The 27,119-nt window shown below is 37.1% G+C and overlaps 1 protein-coding gene across 35 annotated transcripts in view; it reads left to right on the forward strand.

Annotated features, from left to right (window-relative positions):
• Positions 1-25,605, forward strand: part of LOC131160299 (cytochrome c oxidase assembly protein COX11, mitochondrial) — a 42,932-nt gene extending 17,327 nt beyond the window's left edge. For 33 of the 35 annotated variants that reach the window (XM_058115795.1, XM_058115800.1, XM_058115794.1 and 30 more), the window contains 5 exons: positions 103-155; positions 896-968; positions 1,079-1,183; positions 24,436-24,516; positions 24,951-25,605. In XM_058115795.1, the coding sequence (XP_057971778.1) occupies positions 103-155; positions 896-968; positions 1,079-1,183; positions 24,436-24,516; positions 24,951-25,052 (414 nt within the window). In that variant the 3' untranslated portion in view covers positions 25,053-25,605. The remainder of the gene's footprint in view (positions 1-102; positions 156-895; positions 969-1,078; positions 1,184-24,435; positions 24,517-24,950) is intronic. The other 2 variants (XR_009137981.1, XR_009137983.1) reach the window with 1 other exon arrangement.
• The last annotated feature ends 1,514 nt before the right edge of the window (positions 25,606-27,119 follow it).

The raw sequence follows: 27,119 nt of genomic DNA on the forward strand, positions 1-27,119 counted from the left end.
AATTGGGAGCTTCCTGGTTTGATATTGATTTTATTGTATTATTTATTTTTTTCCATTTGATTCCTCTATTTGATCATTATGACAAGACCTTATTTTTTCCAGAGTGTTGAAGAAAAGATTTCTCGACATTCTAAGGATGGTACAATTACCACAAGGTGAAATTCTCCCTCATAAATGGTGGGCTTTCCTCATTCATGCTTACATTTACTACTGCTATGACATTTTTTGGGGTACTAATTAGGAATAAATTTAGAGGCCTAGGTCATTTTCTTTAAATTTTGTTTTTCATTTTGCGAAGTTTTATATCTTTAATTATTTATTTTTTTATGTATGAAATCTCATGTTTTTTTATGATGATTTCATATCTTCGCTTAGTTTGTGTGTTTTCTCTCTCTCTCTCTTTCTCTCTCTCTCAGGCAAGATTATGGTAGCAATAATTAAAAGGATATAAAACTATGAAATATACATTTTTTATTTAAAAGAGGAAAGAAACATGATAGGCTGGCAAAGAATAAGCACCATAGCCACATCAGCCTTGTCCCGATTAGTTTCTTAATGTTGTCACAAAGCAGTTATCTTTTCTCTTTCATATCTATGACTTCTTTTGGTTTATATGCTTGCTTTGTTTAACTTAATACTTGGACCATCAACTAGAGTAAGGTAATTAAATATATGTTCATGCATATTTATGCGGTTTCTTTTTTGGTCCATGGTTGTAAACTTGAGATTTGCTTATGCATGTTCATGTGGTTTCTTTTTGGTCCATGCTTATAAATTTTAGGTTGATTATTCCATCACTCTTGGCAAGTTTTTATATGGACCTTGATCAAGATGTGTGCTATGTTTTTCTTCCCATGCATGACTTGTTCTAATGCTGTTGGCATTTTTCTTATAGGGAGATTGTTGTGCAGTTCAATGCTGATGTGGCTGATGGAATGCCATGGAAGTTTATTCCCACACAAAGAGAGGTTTTTTCTTTTATGAAATATGCACCTGCACATTGCTACAAACTTGCACACTGAAATGCCTTCTATTCCATTTCTATGCTTTTCTTAATACCCTTGGCTGATTTCAATAGGTGAGGGTGAAGCCAGGAGAGAGTGCCCTTGCGTTTTACTCAGCTGAAAATCGAAGTTTAACCCCCATAACTGGTGTTTCTACATATAATGTAACCCCCATGAAGGTAAGGTTTTTGCTCCCTTTATTCCAGTATTTACTACTCGCAGAGAGATGTCATTAAACTTTCTATTTTCCATGCTAGATGGTATTATCTAGTGTTATAAAATGCGTTTTCAATGGCGTGCCTTAAGGTGATTTGGGGCCAAAATGCATCAAAGCTTTTTTAAAAGGCATAAGTTCAGAAAGGCACACACCATTTTTTGTTAGGCATAAGCCCAAGAGCAATAGGTACACCTTTGACTGGGTCTGCAAATGAGTGGAGCTGAGCTTTGTCATGCTCAAGCTTGAGCTAAGCTCGAACCAAGCTTGAAAACATTTGTTCAAGATTATTCATTAAAGTATTAACCGATTTTGAGTTGTACTGAGCCAATCTAAGTGGAGCTTTACCATTCAAAATTTATTGATTAAACTTTTAACCAAGCTCAACTTTGAGTTGAGCTTAAACCAGACTAGAATTTTCTTGTTTGAATTTTTTCATCAAAGTATCAAGCTTGCACCGAGCTTTTGTTAAGTTAAAATTAAATACAAACTATTTTTTGAAATTTATGGAATGAAGATAAATAAAATTTTACTTGGAGTAGTGTGGTGATGTTGTCATTTCAAAATCCCTTCGTTTTGCTAGCGATAAGAATGAATGAGCTAACAACTCTTGCCTCTTAATTCTTGGTACTCCGAACAGAGCGTTAGGAGAATTGAAAATCTAGGAAATGGGAAAAAGGAGTGAAAAATGATGATCAAAAGAGTGGTATTATTAATACCAATAACTTGCTATAGGGTAGGAGACCTTTGAAGGCTATTTCTCTAGAAATCTGTGTTCTTTTAATTGTTCAGAATCTTCATCACATTTGTTTATTCGTTGTGACTATGCTTGGAGGGTTTGGAACCAATTATTTGGTATTTTCCCCAAACTGTGGGAAAGGATAGTTGAACAAAGATTAAGGCTAAAAACGAAGGTCTCAGAAAATCAATTTGGTTTTATGCTTGGGAGATCCACCAAAGAAGCTATATATCTTTTAAGAATATTAATGGAAAAGTTTAGGGAAAAGAAGAGGGACTTGCATATGGTATTTATTGACTTAGAGAAAGCATATGATAGGGTACCTAGGGAAGTTCTATGGTGGGTTTTAGAAAAAAGGGTGTATGTAGTAGGTATATTGATGTCATGGATATGTACGATGGAGTAATGACTAGTGTAAGGACTATAAATGGAGAAACTAGAAAATTTCCAATTACCATAGTTGTACATCAAGGATCTGCTTTGGGCCCTTGTCTTTTTGCTTTAGTGATGGACGAACTGACTAAGAACATTCAAAATGTGGTTCTATGGTGTATGTTGTTTGCAGATGATATTGTATTGATTGATGAAACTAGGGGCAGAGTAGTGGCTAGGTTAGAATTATGGAGAGAAGCTTTGGAATCTAGAGATTTTAGGATAAGTAGAAATAAGACAAAATATATGAAATGTAATTTCACTAATGGTAGGAGGAATATTGGAGGCAAATTTAAACTTGATGATGAAGAAATAAGTAGCACTTGTTGATTTCGATACGTTGGATCTATTATGCAAGATGAAGGAGAAATTGGAGATGATGTAATGCATAGGGTTAAAGTAGGTTGGGTAAAATGGAGAAGTACTTCAAGTGTGCTTTGTTATTGTAGAATACCTTTAAAATTAAAAGGGAAGTTTTATACGACGACTATAAGACCAGCTATTCTATATGGATAAGAATGTTGGGCAACGAAGAAACAAAATATTTAAAAGGTAAAAGTTGTCGAGATGAGAATGCTTGGATGGATGATTGGTATAACACTGAAAGATAAATTGAGGAATGAACATATTCACGGTAAGTTAGGTGTAGCTTCTATAGAAGATAAAATAAGGGAGGGATGACTTAGATGGCTTGGACACTTGCAACGTATGCCACATAGTGCGCTAGTGAGGAAGAGTGAATTAGTTACTGTAGGGGGTAGTAGAAGGGTTAGGGGTAAACCTAAAATAACTTGGTATGAGATAGTGAGTAAGGATATAATAGCCCTGAATTTATCAAAAGAAATGGTCCATGATCACATAAATTGGTGGAAAATGATTCATATGGCCGACCCCACCTAGTGGGACTTAAGGCTTGGTTTTGTTCTTGTTGTTGGGTGAGTTTTGAGACACTGGAGGACTTTTTGGCAGTGTCTTTCTCGTTGGTTTGGTAGGAAAAAGGAAAGGGCAGCGCTCTAGAAAAGTGTTTTTTTTTTTTGCAGTCTTTTGGGGATGGAGCATAATGCGCGTACGTTTCTAGGGAAGAAGCTATCTCTTTTGCTGGTTTGGGAAAAGATACACTATTTGGCTTCTTTTTGGTGTGTGAGACACGGGAATTTTAAGGGGGTGAGCTAATCTAGTATTCAGTGAGATTGGCGTTCTGTGTTGGTGTGTTAGTGTTGGTTTTTCTCTCTTTTGTTCTGTAGTTTTCAAGTTGTTTCTTTGTGTTTTCTATCTCTATTTTCCAGACTATGTTAAGGAGATGTCTTATTCTCATAGCTGTATATTCTTATTCTATTAATGAAATTCTTCTTTTACTATAAAAAAAAAATGTGGTATTAAGTGGGCGGAAAATTTTCATTTTTATTGTTAGTCCTGTTTAAGCCTTTAAGTGAGCTTTTAAAGGGACCTAAGTTGAGCCCATAAATAGACAATTTACTGTCTTAATTCAGTTGAGCTCAACGTTGTTCAAACTTGGCTTGTTTATTGAACAAGCCTAAAAAATAGGATCAGTAATTGCTCACTTTTGCAATCAATTTTCTCCATTAGTCCTCAGTTCTGAGGGAGAAGTTGATGACAGAACCAGATGGGGAAGTAGAAGATGACTTGCTTTATGATTCAGAAGAAGAGATAGGCAATATAGGTGAATCAGAGAAGGAATTATTGGTTGATCAGCTGAGAGCTGACTTTGAATATGAGAAGATGAGGGTTTGGTCTGGCTATTTGAAGGTTCTAGTGGAGAGCTTAAGGGGAGGGGTCTGATAAGAGTGGAAGCTCGGCTACAATCCCACGTGAGTTGGAGAGAGATCGTCTTCATTTGAATCTGCGAATGATCATCTTCATTCGATTCTTGAGAATGCTCAAGCAGGTATTATTAATTATAGTTTTGACTAGTTGAAAGTTTTAAATGATGAGGGGCCTTTGTCTTCTGACCCTCGCCTTGGGTTCAATCTTTTTCTTGTAGCTAACTTGGCTTTTTCGTATTTTTAGGTGTTAGGGGGGATATTTGTGGGAAGGTTGGTTTTCTTATGGAGGATCCTTGTTCATTTAGAATTAGTAAATATATCCTTCCTCTTCCGACTAAACCCAATCTTTCTCTAGAAGCTCTATGCCTTGGGTAGGACTGTACTAGGAAGAAGGGCTATGGGTTTAGCTTTGAGGGTGGTGAGAGGAACAGCTTAGACTCGCAAAAACTCCTTGAGGACCTGATCTTAGAATTATTAGATCTTGTTGGGACTATGGTGAGGGTGGGCTTTAGCCCTAGGACGTACAAGAGTAGGAAGAAGAAAGTATAGAAAGACCTTAAAAACCTGCTACGGTTGATAAATGAGGGTAGAAAAGGGCTCGGGAAGGGTGATAAGCGTGTCAAATTATGAAGATAGTGGAATGTTACAGTTGGGGGTTATTATAAAATGAACTTGATTAAGGAAGTCTTGGACAAGTACTCCCTTGATATCGCCTTATTTAGAAACTAAACTGTAATTGGTATATGGGGGGTGGGGGTTAAAACTATTTGGGGTCGTTGTTGCCGGCTTTGGGAATTTTTACTCTCGTGTGGTGCCTCTGGTGCTAACCTTGTTATGTGGGACTCTCGGTCTATATCTATACTAGATGCTCTAATGGGATTTTTTCTCCTTTCTATGTTACTTGAAGAGAGAGGGGGAGGGGTTAGTGGTAGGTTTGCTCAGTGTACAAGCCTTCTAGACCAACTTTTAGTAGTTCTTTTTGGGAAGAGCTTTATTTTGTTTTTTGGTTTCTCTGCTTCCCTAGGTGGATTGTGTGTCAGTGATTTTAATGTTGGTGAGTTTCCTAGAGAGGATAAAAAGGGGGTGGGGAGCGGCGTAGAGTTATTGCTAGTATGTAGAATTTTGGCTCGTCTACTTGGTTTCTTGGGTTTTGTTTTTTTTTTTTGGGGGGGGGGGGGGGGGGGGCACTAGAGTGGTCTAGGTAGGTTCTTGTTCTGCAGTGAGTGGAAGAATTAATTTTTGAACCTCACTCAAAGTACTCTCCCTAGGGCTACTTTTGACGTTTTCCTTTTTTGTTGGAATCTAGTTAGGTGTTGTGGGATCCTACCCCTTTTAGGTTTGAGAATTTGTGGTTGGCCCATGCGTTTTTCTAGCCTTTGGTTAGGGATTCTCGGGGAGAGGAAATGGAAAGGGGTTAGGAAGGTTTTAAATTCATGAGAAAATTGAAAAATTTGAAGGGGAAGCTGAAAGTTTGGAACAAGGAGGTGTTTGTCAATGTTAGAATTAGAAAATCTAACCTTATGGACGAGTTGGCTTCCTTGGATAGGAAGGAGGAGGAGATTACCCTGTCTGAAACTGAACAGATAAGAAGAGTTTCCTTGAAGAATGAGCTGGATGAGGTGTTTTTTAAGGAAATGAGAAGTTGGAGGCAAAAGACCAAATTCAAATGGGTCAAAGACGGTGATTGTAACTTTTCTTTCTTTCACAGGCTAGCTAACGGGAAAAAGAGTAAAAACCGGGTTAGGGAGTTAGATGTGTGGGGTGGAAGACTCACTAATAACCAATGTCAGATCACATCCATTATTACTAATTTCTTTCATAATTTGTATTTGGCGGAGGACCACTGTAGACCGATGCTAGAGGGGTTAGATTGGATTCCTCTAACTGTTGAACATATGAGTTGGTTAGAGAGACCTTTTGATGAGAAGGAAGTGAGGGGGTTGGTATTTGGGATGGAAAGGGATAACCCGGATAAGGCCCCAGTCCCAGATGGTTTTAACATTGCTTTCTTCCAAGACCATTGGGAGGTTATAAAAGGCATTTTGTTGGAAGTCCTTACTAAGTTCTTTGGTAATGGAATTTTGAGCAAGGGCAGTAATTCCTTTTTAGCCTTGGTGCCTAAAAAATCCAGGTCTATTAAGGTAGAGGATTTTAAACATTTTTTTTCTTTGATGACAAAAGAAGAGTATTATTAATAGATTAAGAATGTACAACCAGGAGAGTAAGACATCTCCTTAACAGAGTATGGAAAAATCCAGATAAAAAACAGAGAAAAAAACTGACTAAAAGAACAAATAAAACCAGTGCAAACTAACAATCTAACAAATAACTCCAATCACGCTGAATATCAAAGAAGCTCAACCCCTTGAAATTCTGCTGCCCCACACACCAAAGAGAAGCCTACTAATGCATCTTCTCCCAAACCAGCAAATATGATGACTTCTTCCTTGAAAAAAATACATGCATTATGCTCCATCCCAGCCCCCAAAATATTGCAAAGAAAGCACATTTTTAGAGTGCTGCCCTTTCCTTTTTCCTGCCAAAGCTGACAAAAGAAACTGCCGAAAAGTCCTCCACCGCCTTTGAACTCGCCCAAACATTCACCTAAAAAACCAAATAACTTATTCCATACCCATTAAGCATAATCACAATGGATAAATAGATGTGATGCATATTCTAAACAATCAAAATGAAGTGTACAAACATTTGGATAGGGAGCCTTTAAAGGTCTCTTGACTTGCAACAAGTTATTGGTGTTAATTCTACCAAGTGCGCAACCAACCAAATAAAAGCCTTGATTTTAAAGAGAACTTTTTGGCCTTGCAAATGGATTTATAGAGAGGAAAATGAGGAATTAGATCTAGTTAGAAAATCACAGAAAGATTTGCAAGAATAAACCCCCAAAGGATTCAAAGACCAAGATTGACTATCCTCCTCCAAGGAAAACCAATAGTTATTCAACAAGACTAGAAAAGAGGGATAACTCTACCAACTCCCTATCATTCAACGACCTATGAAAATGAAAATCCCAAGAAGGCGAAGGGCCACCTGGACAGATTCGAAACCTACCACTTGCGCTGCACATCCGCGTTTACATCTAGGAATGTGATGGGCTAGCTGCTTCTGGCGTGGGATTAGTCGGGCATATGCCTGGACACCCGGCGTTACCTAAAAAAAAATAAAAGAGGAAATGAAACCATCCTACCAAAAGCTCAAGCAAAAAAGGCGAGGGAAAAAGGTGGACAAAACTACATTCCCCAATCAAGGATGTTTCCAAAAGTAGATATTACTATCCTTCCCACTAGGAATTTAATATGGGGAATGAATAAGGGGATAAATATGCGAGATGGCTTTCCACGAACTCTCTAAAGAAGTCACTCATTATCTTCTCAATCTTGCTAGCAACCCCCATCATAATCTTAAAAATAGAAAGAAAAAAAAAAGGGATTCTAGAAAGACAAGCCTAGCTGATAGTAATTCTGCCATCGAGAGAGAAAAAAGCACCTTTCAACCCATCTAGTCTCTTAGAAGCCCTTTCTACAACAAGATCCCAAAGCTGACAAATTTGGATAATTTCGAGTATTCGGTTTTTGGTTCGGGTATGCAGAATTTTAATTCGGTTAAATTAGTAATATTAAATATAACTGATATATTATATATTATATAATTGTTCGATTTTCTTAATTTATTTATTAAATCAATGTCCTCCTAATTCAGCTCTTGCAATTAAAAGAAAGGGTAAACATTAATTTTATAATTAATTTTAAAATTTGCAATCATATTTTGTTTTTATAATTAATTTTAAATTATTTCGGTCAAATTCGGTTAACCTAATTACCCGAAAAGTTGGTTCGGTCGGGTACGGTTTGGTTACAATACCTAATTTGGTTGGTTTGGTTAGAGATTATTGTTAACCGAAAATTTTGGTTAATTCGGTTAATTGACCGAATTTGGCCGAATCGACCGTTTGCACACCCCTAACTTCAACCCACCTCTAAAGACAACTCTCTAACACTCTCTTCAAGCGTATTAATAGCCGTGATATCTCTCTTTGTCGTATTAATCTTAAGATTAGATACCTTCTTGAAAGCATAAAGAAGACCTAAAATATTTTAAAAGGAGGGTCTATGATCCTTTAAAAAGAAGATTTTATCATCACCAAACTAAAAGTGCGAAACCCTAACCCCCACCCTTCCCACCTCTAACCCTTTTAGTAAATCTTTATCCACCATCCTACTAAAAATATCAACGACTAAAAGAAACAAAAACAGGGAGAGAGGGTCACCTTGCCTAATCCCTCTCATAGCCTTAAACCAAAATTTAGGCTTACCATTTCACTAAAATCGAGTAGCTCAAATTATGCAAGTAGCCTTTAATCCATGATGCCATCTCTCTCCAAATCTCTTTCTCACAAAAATCTTATCTAGGAAAAATTCCAATTCAGTCTATCGTAAGCTTTCTCAGTATCCGACTTAAAAAATGAGCCCCTTCCTTCTCTGAATATCCTCAACAACCTCATTGTTGATCAAAATGACATCCACAATTTGTCTACCCTCCAAAAAACGCACTCTGAGCTTTAGAGACAGTCCTGTCAAGCATCACACTCAACCTATTGGCTGAAACTTCAGTGATGATTTTATAAACACTAGAAATTAAGCTAATTGGTCTTTAGTCCAACATCTTGACGGATCTATTCTTCTTTGGCACCAAAGTTATGAAAGATGGATCTATTCTTCTGTGGTACCAAAGTTATGAAAGTGAAATTAATACTCTTGCTTAAAATCCCATTCCCATAAAATTCATTAAAAACCTTAACTAAGTCACCCTTAACCACCTCCTAACAATCTTGAAAGAAATCCATGTTAAACCCATCAGGCCCTAGTGTTTTATCCCTTTCCATCCCAAAAACAGTAGCCCTCACTTCCTCTTCCTCGAAAGGTCTCTCCAACCATGCCATCTCATCGCTAGACATAGCACATAGGGTCCCATTCTAAACCTTCAACTATCGGTCTACTATCATTCTACTTAGAATACAAGTTAAAATAAAACTTAGTGATCTCAGAAACAATTTGAATTTGGTTGAGAGATAGTATCCCCATTCTCCTTACCCATGTCCAACTCCCTAATCAAATTCTTCCTCATTTTCCCATTAGCTAGCCTATGGAAAAATCTAGAATTACAATTACCATCTCTAATTCATTAAATCTTTGTCATCTGCCTCTCATTTTTTTTGAATTTTTTTTTTTTTTTGAAAATCACCTCCTCCAATTCATTCTTGAAAGATATCCTTTTCATCTCTTCCTCCCTTGCAAGAATGCTACCTTCTTCCTTTCAGTCAACTGACTCAACTCTAGTAAAATACTAGCCTTTCTAAAGCCTAAATCACTGAACACCTCCCTATTCCATTCTTTCAACTTCTTTTTTAACCCCATCAATTTTCTCATGAATCTAAAACCTTCCCACTATCCCTCCACATCATCATTCCAAGAATTCCTCACCAAGGACTGGAAGGAATCATGATCCAACAACATAGTTTCAAACCTAAAAGGAGTGGGACCCCAAGAAACCTTCTTCGGTTCCAACATGATAGGAAAGTGGTTAGAAGTAGGCCTAGGTAAAACAAATTGAGAGAGATTAGGGAACTCATCGTCCCACTATATGCAAAACAAGAATTACGATGCCTGCTTGCCACCACTCTTAACATTTTTCTTGTAAAATTAGCATTATCTAGGGGAATCTCTCTCAAATCACAATCCCTACTAAACAAACCAAAACTTTGCATGGTAACAATAACTCTATCTCCTTCCTTTTTCTTTTGAGGAAACCTTACAACATTAAAATCACCTCCCATTGTCCAATTAGCAACATGAAAGCCAAACACATGATAGAGCTCATCTGAAAAAGAACTCCTAGGGCTGGTCTAGAAGGGAGAGAGAGAGAGAGAGAGAGAGAGACCCTCCCCTATAATTGACAATTAGTTAACCACCTTCCTTATACATTCTAGGACTCAATGCCAATTTTACCTTGGCCCTAATTGGACTAACTGATTTTAGACCTAGGTGCTTAAGGAGCTTATTTCAATTTGGAAAGTCTCTCTGACTACCCCCAAGCCAACATAAGAAGTGCTATACTTGTAGGACCCTCCTTGTGGCATAAAGCGTTGAAAGAAAAAATTGATTGAACAGGAAGGGCAAGAATACCTTTTCCAGATTTGGACGAATTTGGATCAACAATGAGAATAGCTACCTCTTCATCAATACCCCCTCCACTAACAAAAGGAATATCAACAAAGTCCACTGTATTAGGATTAGGCTCAAGGATAGGGGATAAGGGCCCCTTATCAATCAATTCTTTCATTTGGTTTAAATTGTGTTTAATAGCATTTGTACCCTCTTGCATAATGTCAGAAAACAATTGAGCACACTCTTCCTCATATAGCTGCAAACAATTTGTGATCATTGCATTGCCCCAAGGCTTCCACTCTCTTACCTTTTAAAGTCTCTCTATAACTTGTGCCAATGCATCCTCTTCGTACAGATTTAACTAAACTCTAAATTGATCAACCAACAATTCCTTCTCATCATTGCAAGAGCTGCATTCCGTATTAGAGACCTCCTCTTCACCACCGCTAGTCAAAAGATCATTAGATCTCTTCCCCTTGCCCCCTTGATTGCTTCACCTTTCCCTCCCCTTGAATTCAATGAAAAAATTTCCTTTCGACTATTAGGAATCTTTGGCTCCCTTCCTGATTCCTTACTAGCTGAACTGAGAGATGGTTGTGAGTCAATGGCATACGAAGCAATCCCAAAACTCTTCTCCTCCACCTTTGAGTCTCCTAAGCATTGTGCCTTTGATTTTTTTCCCTTCATTTTTTCTTGGGAATTCTACTTACTCTCTCTAACTAAATTTCCCCCAAATTTCACTCCACCAACATTACCACCTAGCCTTTAGAAAAGGAACCCAAATCATTTAGATCCCTTTCCTAGGTGCCAGAAGGTCTCGGTTCCACCTCTTGGATAGAGTCAAAGGACACAATATTTTTACCTTTCTCAACCTATTTACTAAGACCCCTTCTCGGCCCATTATAGAGAGGCCCAAGTCTTTGATTCCCAGTACAAATTTTAGAAAAGGAAATGCTACCAAATTACGGGAGCTTATTATATGCTACCAAGTTTCAGATTAGGAGACCTTTGAAGGCTCTACCTCCAAATGTCTATGTTCTTTGTTTTAATTTTTTAGAATCTGCATCACACTTGTTCATTCATTCTGATTATGCTTGGAGGGTGTGGAAGAATCTATTTGGTATTTTACAAATGATGGGTGAGTTTAGAGGCAGTGGAGCATTTTTTGGTGGTTTCTTATGTATGTTTTGGTAGGAAATTAGCAAGCGCAGTACTCTGGAAGTGTGCCTTTTTTATAGTCTTTTGGGGGTTGTGGATGGAGTGCAATGTGCGTATTTTTCTAGGGAAAAAGTCTTCACATTTGTTGGTTTGGGAAAAGATGCATGATTTGGCTTCTCTTTGGTGTGTGGGGTAGGGGAATTTTAAGGGGATGAGCTTTTTTAATATTTAGTGTGATTGGCATTGTGCGTTGGATTGTTTACTTATGCTTTTTTTTTGCCCTTTTTTAAAAAAGTTTTTCATGTTTTTTCTTTGTTTTTTTTGCTTGATTTTCTAGATTCTTTTAAGGAGACGTCTTATTCTCTTGGTTGTATATTCTTAATCTATTAATGAAATCCTTTTTTTACCACGAAAAAAGAAAAAATAACCCGAGGGGTGAAGTAACTCCCTCTCCCTGTAATCTCAACCAAGGATCCTCCCGAAAATTCTGCTTTTCTTTACTAGGAAATCTCAAACAACATCGGTGAATTATTGGTTTTCCAAGAGCCTTTGATAAATTGTAACGCCCTGAACCCGGTGGGGTCCGGAGTGCTATTTTTCCATAAATAAAACCCTATAATAATCTCTGATACCATGATTATAACGTCTCGAACCCAGAAGGGGTCCCAGGTATCCCTGTCCATAAATCAATTTAAAAACATGCGGCGGAAGACAATTTAACCTCAAATACTTTACTAGAGTTCTAAACCATCCCAGTTACACATATGTATCTCCATGTTATATATTACATCCCAAAATAAACAAAAACATGATAAACTAGTGTCTCGCTTACACTTACAATAACTACAAAATCTAAACCCAGCCGTGTAGCTCGCTAGACTCGATTCCCTGTTGGTCCTGTTCTTGAAAAATCGGCTTACAACCTTTGGAGGAAACCCTAGCTTCTTAAACTTGGCCGAGAAACGAGGACTGACTAGCTGGGAGGATAGTGAGAAACGATCGGAGAGCGAGAGAGAGCTCGGGAGGGCTTTATAGTGGGAGATGAGAAAATGTAGAGAGAGAGAGAGAGAGAGAAACCGAAACCCTAAGAGAGTGTTTTTCTAAAAAAAATGAGCTCACTCTTATTTATAAGCATGCTGTCCCGCACGAAACTGTCAACGGTTTGGTCACTTACCAAACCAAATTTTCTCGTGTTCTAACATATAGACTCTCGGTAGTTTGAAACCATTGACGGTTTCCTAAGATTGCCAAAACCGTCGGCGGTTTGGTCTCATACCCAACTGTGCTCACCCAAAACCGTCAACGGTTTTTTTGAGATTCCTCCCTTTCTTTTCTTTTCCTTTCTATTTTCTTTTCTTTTATTTTTCTGTTCTTTTCTTTTTATTTTCTTGGTTCAGGTTCCTACATCCTCCCCTTATGAAAATTTCATCCTCGAAATTGCTAACACACACTTATACCAATATCTAAAAATCACTGAAATGTTTACCCGACTCTAGAAACACCTGGCGGCCACCCACATAGTGGCCCCGTCCCAAGTCTATTAATTACCCTCACTTATGGTGGAGGGATGCCGTGGTTACATGTAAAGGCTCTAGAAGTTTACAAGTTGCCAATCAAAACCTTCGCAAAACCATTTTTAGTCAAAAACCAAAACAGACAGTTTAAACTGAACAACCTAATTAACAAGTTTATATTCAAAACCAAACACTTACCTAAACTGTCACACTAACTTGACTAGCGTTGGGCCTCGCTGAATAATTGTGGGTACCTCTAACGTATTTCCTCCTCTAATTCTCATGAAACTTCCTCAACTGCATAATCACGCCAGAGTACTTTAACCAACGGAATCTTCTTAGTACGAATTTCTTGCTCCTTGCGGTCTAGAATCTGAACCAACACTGCATCATAAGATAATGTATCTCTGACTTCCAATGACTCATAGCTTATCACATGTGAAAGATTTGGGACGTACTTTTTCAACATGGATATGTGAAACACGTCGTGGATCCTAGACAATGCTGGAGTAACACTATCCTGTAAGCAACCGGACCAACCCTCTCCAGTATCTCAAATGACCCGATATACCTAGGGTTTAGCTTACCCTTCTTTCCAAATCTCATAACTCCCTTCATCGGAACAATCCTCAGAAATATCTTATCTCCTACATCAAACTCTAACTCTCGTCGGCATATATCAGCATATCTTTTTTGTCAACTTTGAGTTGTTTTAATTCTATCCCTAATGAGTTTAACTTTCTTAGAAGTCTGCTGCATAATTTCTAGCCCCAACATTCGCCGTTAACCAACCTCGTCCCAATATAATGGAGATCGGCACCTCCAATCATATAATGCTTCATACGGTGTCATCTCAATACTAGCCTGATGGCTATTGTTGTAGGCAAACTCAACCAGTGGCAAATACTGAATCCATCTACCTCCGAAATTTAGCACACATGCCCCCAACATATCTTCCAATATCTGAATTATTCTCTTTGATTGTCCATCAATCTGGGGGTGAAATGCTGTACTAAAAGTAAGCTGAGATTCCAAGGCTTTTTGGACACTTTTCCAGAACTGGGATGTGAACCATGGGTTTCGATCTGATATGATGGACACCGGTACGCCGTTAGTCTAACTATCTCCTAAACATTCAACTCTGCTAGTCTATTCATGGAATAGTTAACTTTAATTGGAATGAAATGGGTGGTCTTTGTCAGTCGGTCAACCACTACCCAAATTGCGTTTTACCCATGTAGTGTTGGTGGCAATCCTATAATGAAATCCATGAAAATGTGCTCCCACTTCCACTCAGGAATGTGAAGTGGTTGCAATGGTCCTGCTGGTCTCTAATGCTCAGTCCTTACTTGCTGACATGTAAGACACTGCTCCACAAATCGGGCAATCTCCCTCTTCATGTTGTTCCACCAGAAAGATTCTTGCAAATCCCGATACATCTTGGTGCTTCCTGGATGCACTGTGTAAAGAAAGTGATGAGCTTCATCCAGAATTGTTCGTTTAATCTCTGCATCATTTGGTACACATAGTTTGGTGTGAAACCCTAACACCCCATCATCAGAGACGTTAAAGTACATCCTCAGTCCACTTTGTACTTTATCCATAATCTTCACCAACTCTGTGTCTTTCATCTGTGCTGCCTTAATCCTTTCCAGCAAGGTTGGTTGAATTACAAGGTTAGCAACGAAGGCATGACAATATGTTTTGGGTTTTGTTATGAGTGGAAGCCTTGTACAATAGGCCAACCCTAACTCAAGTGACCCCCAAAGCTTAAGCAAGAGTTGTCAAACACTTTCCTAGTAAATTTGGTTTATCTGCAAAAAGACTCTTAGTCAGGACCTCATCATTGACTTCAAGTTCAACCACAAGATTAAAGTATCTTAAGCTTTCATTATACTACGTCACCTCACTAAAGTTTTTTGGAACTCCCGGGTTTGAAAATATGACAATAAGGCAATGCAACATTCCTTGATACAATGATGCAAGGCCAACATCCAACCACTTAATTCTCAATTACAATCCCTCAAAGCTAATGTATGCGGGCCTTCATAAACTTATGCTTGAAAGATGAGGGAACTAATTTAAGAAACCTAATTAAATAAAAATATTGCTTCCCTTAACAATCTAAAATCTTGCTTCCTAAGCAATATTATTCTAATATCTTGATGATTTGACCACAATGAAATCACCATAAATAAACAATCGAAGTTACCATTAAAAATTTGTACTCATGCTCCTCAGGGGTATGAACACTACCTTTTTCCTGTGACAATCTATACTCGCATAACTGGAGGCTAGCCAGTCTATCCCTAGAATTACATCAAATCCATACATGTTAAACACTACCAAATTGGCATTTAGCGTTCTTCCCTGAATAACCACTGGATAATCTCTAAGTACTTTCCTACATATCACTACAGTTCCTGTCGGTGTAACCACAGGTAAACCGGCATCCAATAGCTGAGTTTCTACCCCCCACAATTTAATATACCCTAGAGATATGAAAGAATGTGTTGCTCCTGAATCATATAACACAACAACTTTATTTGAAAACATAAAAATAGTACCGGTCACCACGTCACTCTTATTTATAGGCATACTAGCCCGCACGAAACTATCGATGGTTTGGTCACTTACCAAACCAAATTTTCTCGTGTTCTAACATATAGACTTTCGGTAGTTTGAAATCGTTGACGGTTTTCCTGAGTTTGCTGAAACCGTCAACAGTTTGGTCTCATACCCAACTGTGCTCACCCAAAACCGTCGATGGTTTTTCTGAGATTCCTCAAACCGTCAACGGTTTGGTCTTTGTACCAAACCGTTCCCTTTCGATTCTTTTCCTTTCTCTTTTCTTTTCTTTTTCTTTTCTTTTCTTTTTCTTTTCTTGCTTCACGTTCCTACATAAACATTCGGCTTCTCTAACTTCTGCTCATGATGAGTAATGTTGCACAACTCATGCTACGGTTTTCTTCAAGGAGATAGACAGCTTCATCAAGGTTTTCATAAACTTATGCTATCCTTCGTTTTGATTATCCTCCTCTAGAATACAAAGGGCTTGCCTTTGACCTTTAGGAGAGAGTTATTCGATATATATAAATCTGGCCTTCTCATTGCTATGCAAACCTATTTGAATCCTAATTCTCTTTTGAAAAAACGAAAACATCCCCCCAATGCCTAGCTGCTGCTCCTTGAGGACCCATTATCACCCCCAAAGATCTCAGGATCCATAAAATCTCCTTCAATAAGATAAATGAGTAGAATCTCCTTGCAAATTATGAAAGTCTAATTGCTGTAAGATAAAGGCAGTTTGGATTAAAAAATTCTCTCTCAATCTTCACAATAGAATGCCCACCTGTCTAAACTCCTCCCCTTTACCCATGTAAGATTGTATCCGAGGCAAGAAGACTTAAGAGTATATAGTTGATAGGTGAAGATCAAAGAGGCCCTATGGTTCCAATCTTCTTGTAGCAAGTCAAAGAACTATAGGCTAAGAAGTTGACAGCAGCAAGAAAGATTGTGGTTGGCAAAGACGCTTCCACAATCGCGAAGTTATTTACAGATAGACATATTACCACAACTAGAAAAAAATAGTGTCTTCACTACCAAAGAGATGCTAGGGCTCCAATCTTCTTGGTACTGATAGGGGTTGCACGATCGCAAACTCAGAAAAGGATGGCAAACATAGATGACTAGGAAAACCTTTGCCTTAATCCTTCATTCCTCTTGGTTGCATCGATGCAAGTCCTCCATCCTTTTTTAAGAAGCACGGACAATCGGACAACTAGAAGCCTCATCAAAATAGTTGATAGGACCAACAATAGGTGCCAAAAATGATTGCCTCAATAGGAGAGAGGAAAGGTGGTTCATTGTTGCCAAAGGAGGTCGACTAGTGTGAGTGATGTAGGCGCTGGTTCATCTTGACAGCTGAGGACTGCAGTCATTCAATTTCCCCAATGAAAGAATAGTGACACACTCTTGTGGTGGCTCACGGCAATGAAGGTGACTTAGGACTAGGTTCCGACAATGGAGACGCATGCGAACTTTAGAATCCATGGTGTGACGCACCGTCGTTTGCTACAAAATCTAAGTCTTCTTGACCCAAATTGTATGTGTAGGTTTTAGGATGAAATCCTATTCTCACTTAGAAAATTTTATATCATCATGAAATCACATTGAAGGGAATTTGTCTAAGTCAGTAAGGCTACAAATCTGTAAAATAGGAACAACATGATGAGAAAATATTGAAGGCATATACCCTCCACTTGGCATTTCTAAACAGTAGAGAATCCATGGAGGATTTAAACCTACTACTCTTGTATTTAGTGTGTGTATAAGATTATCACTAAAGGTTTAGCCGTTTAGCTAATAGGTTGAGTGTGGTGCTTATTGATACTATCTTTAGCGCTTGAAGTGCATTTGGGGGGTGGGAGGCAAATGGTAGATGCTATTCTACTGGCTATAATAAGGTGGTGGAGGATATTCGTAGGAGTAAGGAAAGGGGGTTTTTTGTTCAAATTAGATTTTGAGAAAGCTTACGATAAAGTGAGTTGGAGCTTCTTGGATAAAGTTTTTGTGAGAAAAGGTTCTGGTGAGTGTTGGCATCGAGGGATTTGGGGTTTCTTGTCTAATGTGTGGTTCTTGGTGATTGTGAATGGTGAACGCAAATCTTGGTTTAATGCTTCAAGAGGCAAGAGGCATTAGACAAGGAGACCTTTTATCCCCCTTTTTGTTCATCCTTGCAGCTGATGTTTTTAGTAGGTTGGTGGATAGGGCTGTGGAGAGGGGTTTGGTGAGAGGATTAGAAGTTTTTTGTTGGGGGGGGGGGGGGGGGGAGAGGTGGGGGTGGGGGTGGTTTCTCCTCTCTAGTTTGCTGCTGATACCATTTTCTTCCTAAATGATCATAGTCCATCTTTCAGGAGAATCTTAGGTATTCTCCAAATTTTCAAGAGGGTGTCTGGGCTTAAAAAATTATGGCAGAGTGGTTTAGCAACTTCGAATGTGTCTATTGAGTGTGTTAGGGAGTGGACTATTGAAGTGGGGTGTGGTATATTGGATTGGCCTAGACTTACCTATGATTCCCTCTGTAGGGTGAATCCTAAAGCTGTGGATTTTTGGAATCCGATGGTGGAAAGGTGATGAAGAGGCTAGATGGTTGGAAGGGGACAATTTTCTCTCTTGGGGGAAGAATAACTCTGATTTAGGCTTGTCATTCTAGCGTTCCGTTATATCTTGTTTGTTTTTAAGATTCTGGTGGGGATCGCTAGCAAGCTTGAGAGAATTATGAGAGATTTTTTGTAGTCTAGTGAGATGGGAAGAGGTTTGTAGGTCTAAGGAGGGGGGGCTGGGTCCCGGTATGTTGGTGTCTAAAAACACCGCTCTTTTTGCTAAATGGTTATGGCGCTCCCCTCTAGAAGATTCTTTCCTTTGGCATAGGGTACTAAGAAGTAAGTTTGTGTTGGATGAGAAAGGGTGGGATACCAATGCTAGTTTAAGATGTTCTTGGGAAGTCCATGAAGGTCCATTTCTCAGATTTATCCTTTATTCGCTCCTCACACTAAACTTGAGGTGGGAGGGGTTCATGGATCCTTTGGGAAAGACCCATGGATGGGGAATACTTCTTTTTTCACTTATTCTCTTTCAATTGAGTTCTGAGCGAAATATCTTTCTTTGTTGGTGATTTGAGTGGCCATTGGTTTCTGGAATCTTCATTTCAAGAGACCTCTTAATAATAGGGAGATGGTGGAGTTGTCATCTTTGTTATTCTTATTCAATAGGAGCAAACGTTCTTCAGGGAGGCATGTTCTTTCCTGGTCTTTGGATTAGTTGAGTGCATTCTTGCAAAACTTTTTTTGTTTTTGAATTATTGATCCATTCCATCATTTCTGTTCTATCCTATAATATAGATGGCCAAGGCTCCTCCAAAAATGAAGGCTTTCACTTGGTTGGTTGTGCTGAATAAAATAAATACTAATAACTTGCTGTAGATTAAGAGACCTTAGAAGACTCTCTCCAGAAGACCTTTGCTGCGGTGCTAGTTTTATGAGTAACAGAGATTGGAGGAACATGCAGGCTTGTTGATCTTTTTCTCTTTGTTGTTTATTTCTGGTTTGTCCTAGATCTCTCTTGGGAGATATCTTATTCTCCCTCTTGTAAATTCCTTCGCCTATTAATGAAACTTTCTTTTGCTATTAAAAAAATCATATTTCTTGAATTCATAGATAAGTATCTTTTGAGAATTTATTTTTTATTTCTTTGGTTACTGTTGATAACAGACAATAATCTGTGGCATTGCACTAATTTAGGTTTAAATTATGAAACATTTATTTAGTGCACGGTCATAAATTTTGTCAAACAAGGATGAGAGAGAGAGAGAGGGAGGTGTTCTTTTTTTTTTTTTTAAAATTAAAAAATAAAAGAAAAGAAATGATGACGTTTGCATATTCTACTGAAATAACTAGCAGCTTAGTGACATAGGGTGATTAGGGCTGCAGACGAGCCGAGCCAAACCAAGCTTTCACATGTTCAGGCTTGGCTCGGAAAAAGAATAGCTCAGCTTGGGCTCAGTACAATTTGAGCTCCAAATATTAAGCTTGAGCTCGACTGGGAAAATTAATCACAGGCTCGGGCTCGACTCAAGCTTGGATTGGTTTAGAACTTACCAATAAATCAAGCCCAACCAAATTAACTTTTAAAGGCCTACCTCAGTCACTCAGCCAGTTGGGCTTAAAATGAGATGTTGAAGCCCATCAACAAACAGGCCCAAACACAACTCAAACTACAAAAAAATAACCCACAATAAAAAAAGCCTCAATTGTAAGGAATATTAAGTAGGCCTTCGTTAATACTGGCCTGCAGCCATGGGAAAGGTGGTGCAAATGTGTAGTGGGCATGAGCTTCTATAAGCTAGTGAGGAGGTAAAGAAGTTGTGGATTTCCGATGTGGGACAAACCTGAACAACATACAGTGGTGCTCTTTCCCCATGCTTTCTCTTTCTGCCTAGTTGTACTCCATATCCAACATAGGAAGATTGAAAAGATTTTGGGTGATGCCTCTTCTATATTAGCCATTTAGGCTTCTTTTGTTTCACATTTATTTTATTTATAAATAAATTGCTTAATAAATAAACTAATTTTTATTAGTTTTTTGAGTTTATTTTGTTGACTTATCTTAAGCAATATTTAATGAACTTAAGTAATAAAATAAAATATTTTTAGAATTAAATATAAAATCGAGCTCATTATCAAGCCTAACCGAGCTGCTCACGAGCCCAGACGAGCTGAGCTCCTTTATGAAATGAGCCTAAAAGTTGAGCTCGGGAATCGCTTGTTTAGATAATAAACGAGCCCGAACGAACTCTTATCGAGCCGAGCTCTTGAGTTGCTCATGGGTGGCTTAGGTCATTTGCAGCCCTAAGGGTGAGAAGTGACCAAAATAAAATGTGAAGTGGGGTATGTTGAATTTTCTCATATCTTTGGAAAAACTTTATGGAGGTTAGTTTATTTTGCTGTAAAAATAATGTCTTCTAGAAGTCTTTAAAAAAATATCTTTCGAAAAGTTATTTTTATTACACTAGTTGCAGACTTGCAGTTGATGTTTAAGACTACTTTAGGCTTAAACTACTTTGCAAGTTCATGAATTTAATCTTCGCTGAAATTTCCATGCTTCATGAATTCACAATTTCTATTGGAATTTTGATTTCAATGTCACTGTCAAATATAATTTCACAAATGATGGAAATTATTAGCAAGACTTAGAATATTTATGGAACTTTTTTGACAGTCTAAAAAAAGATAATAGTGCATCATTTATTGTTAAAATACTGTAAATAACTAGAAAAAAAGATGTGATTTGTACGGTATAATAACTATACAGATGCAAGAATTAGAATATCAAAGAACATAAATTGTTATAATTGCAGTTTATAATTAACTGAATGAAGTTTCATATTCAAATACAGCCTATTGCTAGTGAAAGCTGTTCCTACCTACTCTGTATTATTAATTTCTGGGTTTGATATGATTATCATTAGTCAATTATTAGTGAAGCCAATGCACACTAAGCTTGTAAATGTATTTTATTAAAATGAATTATATAAATGTCATCACACGACTTTAAACTGACATTAGTGTTCATTATTATGAGGCAATTTTAATAGTGAAACTAGAAATGCGAAATCATTGATGACCAATAATTTAGTTATTGGTTTTACAAATATTGTCTGAATGGTTATATTTAAAAATTAGTGGTATGTATATGCATGTCACACCTGTGGAAATTTATTGGGTCAACATAGTTCTTTCCTGAAGAATCAAAACATTGAAGGCTTCCTTTAGCAGCTGGTACTAACTATTTACAAATGCAAATCAAATTCAGCAGTATCCTTTCATAGTGTTTGTTATTAGCTATAGTTTAAGCATATTCTCATAACAACAGATTTTTTATTCTAAGAAATATTTTGTAGGATCTTTTTTAACGAAGTAGTTTGACTAGTACAGGTCGATGATTAATGATAAAGTGACCTTCGTGTTAATTTTTTCCACTGCTATCCTCCTCTATAAGGCTTATTTTTAAGTGTTGAAGTGATTAGGACAAGAAGCAAGACCTTGGGAGATCCTTGCTAGAGAATAATTAAGAAGAGTAGGGTTAAGGGATTGTGGGGTTAAGGTAGTAGTTTATTATGTGTGTTTAGTATTAGTTAGTATGGGATTATGTGTATATTGGGGTTTGTTATATTTGTGTAAAGTCAGGGTATGTTTGTAGCGTAATGTAGTTTTAGGGGTTTATGTGTAATTTATGTAAAGAGGTTTTCTTATAAATAGTGGTGAAAGCCATGATGTTGGCAGTTGCTGATGAATTTGAATCGAATTGAACGTGAGTCTCCCCCCCCGGTATCTCCTCTGTGCTGCCCCTGCATCATTTGGTATCAGAGCCCAACCACGATCTCCATTCATCTATTTCAGTCCACCCGTTCTCCCTCACTCCTCCTCTTGTCTTCCTCTTCTTCCTTCTCTTCTTCTTTCTTCTCTGTTTTATGATCTCCTGTTCCGTCCATAATTCCCTGCTGACTAGCAGCAGTCTGCCCTCTTCTTTTTGTTTGTTTTTCTTCTCCTTCTCTTCTTCTTCTTTTCTTCTCCTCTGTTCTGTAACATCTCCCTCCCTCTTTGCTGCTGTTTCTTCTCCTTCTCTTCCTCTGTTCTGTAACTTCTCCCTCCCTCTTTGCTGCTGCTGCTGCTTCTTCTTTCCTCTTTTCTTTTTCTCTGGTCTTCTTCTTCTTCCTTTTTCTCCAGTATTTTCTCCTTCTCTGTTACTCTCTCATCTCTTAGTTTCTATTCTGAAATTTCAGTATTTAAAAAAAAAAAAAAACTGAAAACAGTTCTGCATTTTCAGAACTTTTCAGAAAATTCCAGCTGTGTCCCCATTTCTTCAAACACCACCTTCCAGCCACCATCCTGCGACACACCCATACCACCAAAAACAGAACCCCCCGAAACCCTTCCCCTCAAAATTTCATTGCTGTCCGACCACCAGAGGACCGATACGCATGGGCCAAACTTCTCCAGCTGCCGTCCCCTTCAAAACCCACCATTGCCGGTGTTCTCTTGACATACAACCACCACCACTGTTTTCCCCACCACCTGATCTACATTCGCCTGGAGCACCATTTCCAGTGGCTCACGCGCCCCATGTGCCAGAAATTGCGAGTGAGGGTCTGCTAGCATCTCCTGTTTCCAGTCTCATGAAAAATTGCCCTGCCACGGTATTTTGAATTTTCTCTGCGATATTTTGAACTGCAAGAAGATATTTTGATTGTGGACATAACATTTTGCAAGCGTATGCCATAATGATTTGGCACAAAACCCTAGAAATTGTGACTCCAGCACTAAAAATCAGGTTTTGTTGCTGTAATTTGTGAGTTTTCTTTGTGAATTTGTCTCATTTCAGCAGAACAATATCAAGGTGAATTGAAAATAGTTTTTGAGAAGTTGAGAGTAAGGCTTGTGGAAAATTGTGGAGGGTTGTTGGTGATATCTATGTTGCAGCATATATATCCATAAATTCAGCCACATGGTGACAAATTATAGGAAAAAGGAATGTCATTTATCATACCTTGGGCACAATCTCAAGCTCTTCAACACCTTTATCAAGTGTGGAGAAAAGATTTGCAAAATCATCATTGATGGGAGATGTCCAATGAATGTGGTTTCCATAAATGGAGTCATTTGTATGCAACAGTGTCCGAAACCCCATCCAAAGCCTCATGACATATCTTGGATTGATAACCATACCTGACATGTTTATGAAAGATGGTTGGTTCCTATCCAATGGATGCTTACTTTGATAATGCTTGGTGTGATATCATACCTATAAATATTTGCCATGTACTCCTTCGTTCTCCTTGGTTAAATGATTTGGGTGCAACTCAAGGACACGGGAGCTCATATGCCTTCCACTACAATGGGAAGAAAATTATTTTGAAGCCTACTCTACCAACCAACCAATACAAAGAATCTGAGGTTAGTGATCATGTCAAAGTTACTCAAATTGAAGACACTACAAGTAAGGCAATGGAAGTGTTTGAAGACACCCAAAATCTTTCGAACATTCCTATTGTAGAGCTTGTCATCCTTCTCAAGTCAACTCTATGGTGCTGTCAATGAAATGTGGTTTCTTGTCTCATTCAAGTACTGGCTTTTGAAGAGTCCAAGTGTGCTTCTCCCTTTTGATTCTCCCAACATTTCAAAATTCGAGGCTGAATTTTTTCTAACTGGGGGAGAGTTGATGTATGACAAGAAGCAAGGCCTTGGGAAGATCTTTGCTGGAGAAATAATTAAGAAGAGTAGGGTTAAGGAGTCGTAGGGTTAAGTTAGTAGTTTATTATGTGTGTTTAGTATTAATTAGTATAGGATTATGTGTATTTGAGGGTTGTTGGTAATATGTGTAAAGTAGGGGTATTTTTGTAATGTAATGTAGTTTTAAGGGTTTATGTGTAGTTTACGTAAAGAGGTTTTCTTATAAATAGTGGTGAAAGCCATGATGTAGGCAGTTGTTGATGAATTTGAATTGAATTGAACGTGAGTTTCCCCCCTGGTAGCTCCTCTCTCCTCCCTTTCCCTTCATCTCTTCTAAATTCTCCATGGCTGCAGAACCTTGATGCTGCCCCTGCATCATGAAGTATGTTGAGTTGTTGTCTCGTTTCAAGATGGTTACAAGTTTAGTGAATAACCAAGAAACTGCTGCAGAATAATTGATGTTTGTATTAGGGAGCATGGAACATTGACATGGTGTTCTGTGAGTTGGAAAGGTTTGCTTGCTGAAGTTGCTCATTGTATGTCAGAACATGATGGCTCAAGGTGATTCTTTCAGCTATAGGCTATAGAAGGGAAGTAATCAATTATGGTTCTTTGCAGGCGGCAGTGTACTTCAACAAAATTCAGTGCTTTTGCTTTGAGGAGCAGCGTCTTCTTCCTGGGGAGCAGATTGATATGCCGGTAAGTGCTGCCTATTTGATGCTTTTCTAACGTTTCTTTAACACTCTTTAAGCTCAATAAATGGCATATTATAATTTGACATTTATTTATTTTATGCATAGATATGATTATAAATATATAATGTGTTTAGATTTATAACAGACATGGGCATATTTGATTATAAATACAACTGATTTAAAATTATAATAAAGGTATGTATTTTTTTTTTTCAATATATTGGTGTTGTAATTTTGTAGCTGTAAATTCATTTATTGTTGCAGCGTGAGCTCTCTGTTTCATATCCTGTATTTGTAAAATTTGTCGTTCCCGTATCACTGTCATGTTGTGCACACGTCCCACGTTCATATCTGTGCGCTAAGTAGAGTTTATACTCGTAAAGCATTTAAAAGTTGCTATTATTTGTGATTGCCGAATCATACGAGTGTCATTGGCAGGTTTTCTTTTACATCGATCCCGAGTTCGAAACAGATCCTAGAATGGATGGCATCAACAATTTGATCTTGTCCTACACATTTTTCAAGGTTTCTGAGGAATAATGCAGTGATGGGATGAGTTTGCAAACTTCCAGTCACCCCCTACATACAGTGCCTACAGAGGACTGTATGGATGGCATCAACAATTTGATCTTGCCCTACACATTTTTCAAGGTTTCTGAGGAATAATGCAGTGATGGGATGAGCTCGCAAACTTCCAGTCACCCCCTACATACAGTGCCTACAGAGGACTCCACAGTCAACCCCATGTGGACTTTCCAAATGTGGTTGGCTGGCTATCCAAATGTGCGCAATTTGGCAGTCAATTTTAATTTCTTTACTGCCAAAAATTTACAGAATTGGTAGCTTGAATTGGGAATTTTGCAGCGTAGATGATAGAAGATGTGATACACCTATAGTTAAAATAAGACTAGTTGGTGTTTTGGGAGCATGCAATTGGGGACCTGAGCGGTGCTGGCTTTGGAATTCAAATTCAGATAAAATTATAATTTTATATTGTATTTCATTCAAATTTATATAATTTCAAATTGAATGCTTGAAGTTTGGAGGTGTAAATTTAATTTTCTATTAGAGAGATTTTATGTTGGAGCAGAAACTTGAACTGTTCTGTTAATGTTTGCTATGATAAAAAGAAAATTTATTATAATTATTTTACTTAATTGTTCTACTTTTAAATTTTACATTACAATAAAAATTTTACTAGACATTACAAGTGAAATATAGTAAATGTATTTTGTAATTGATATTATTATTATTTGAAATATATATATATATATATATATGTTTTTATTTTAATAATATTTAAATTCATATGATCATTTAATTTTGATTTTAATTTAAAAGTGTACAAAATGAATAATTTAGTCAAAAAAACTATTTCTAGATATTAAAATTTTTGGAAATACATTATCAAAATCATTAAAAATCATAAAATTTGGTTTTCAATTTTTTGACAAACAGTATAAAATCAACAATAGAAATAAAAAATTAACAATATAAATAAATGTATTTTTATAATATAATTCTTCACTCTGAAAAAATAGAAACACAGGGAACAACAACCATATCAAATAGACCCTTAGTTATTTGTTCATGAAGTCTTCTTAGTGGAATGCTGTGTGTGATAAGAGATCTCTCAAATCTCTTGATACGTAAGAGAGTAAAATACATTAAATGTATATATATATCAGAAAGACCGATCTCTTTGTTAAATTTTGGTCTTTATTTACGAGGATTCGTTAATGTGCCATAAAGTAATTAATTTGTAATTTCTATGTCCATAAGTTGGCTCACGTACATTTTGAATCCTTCAAATATAAATTTGTCATAATTTTAGATTATATTTGATCCGTGGAATGTCTATTCTTATGAATAAAGTAGTTACAATATAACTATGAAATATTAAATAAATTATAAAAAATGTATAATAAAGTAAATAAGAATCTAAAACTTTGTATTGCCATTTTATTTCAAACAATATATATTACACAAGTCAAATATAACTTTAGTCCCTTGACTGTAACAGGTTAAAGAAAATACTTTAACTCTCTAGAAAATGTCGTCCCATCCATTCAGTTTGAACAAGACACGTAGGCTTTGAATGTCAATATACGAGCATGATTTGTATGAGTAACATTATTATTTACATGATTTGTAATTAAAATTATTAATTATCATAACAAATTTATCCATTAGTTACAAAACATTTTCCATTTGAATAATTATAAATCATAATTGTTCAAAAAGATTTTGAAGGATTTACAAATAAGATTGGCTTAATACTTAATTTAAAATTTTCATAAAATATATGTAATTGGGCTTTTAATTTGAAGATATTTAGATGCTAAAAAAAAATATTTTAATGCATAACATATTAATAGTTGGGCGGATATTATTACCATGATTTGTTATCACTATGTAATTTGTTTAAAAGAAAACACAATAGTTAACAAAAAAAAAAAAAAATATTAGCTTGAAAACTTAGGGAGAGGGAATAAGTTGTTATTTTAATTATTTTATTTTTAATAATATGCATTCCACAAAATTCAAACGTTCAGCGAGGGATCAATTATTTACAAAGGTTGGGGCTTCTCTCTCGTGCATCGATGC

Source organism: Malania oleifera, chromosome 7 (genome assembly GCF_029873635.1).
Source record: "Malania oleifera isolate guangnan ecotype guangnan chromosome 7, ASM2987363v1, whole genome shotgun sequence".
Lineage (NCBI taxonomy): Eukaryota > Viridiplantae > Streptophyta > Magnoliopsida > Santalales > Ximeniaceae > Malania > Malania oleifera.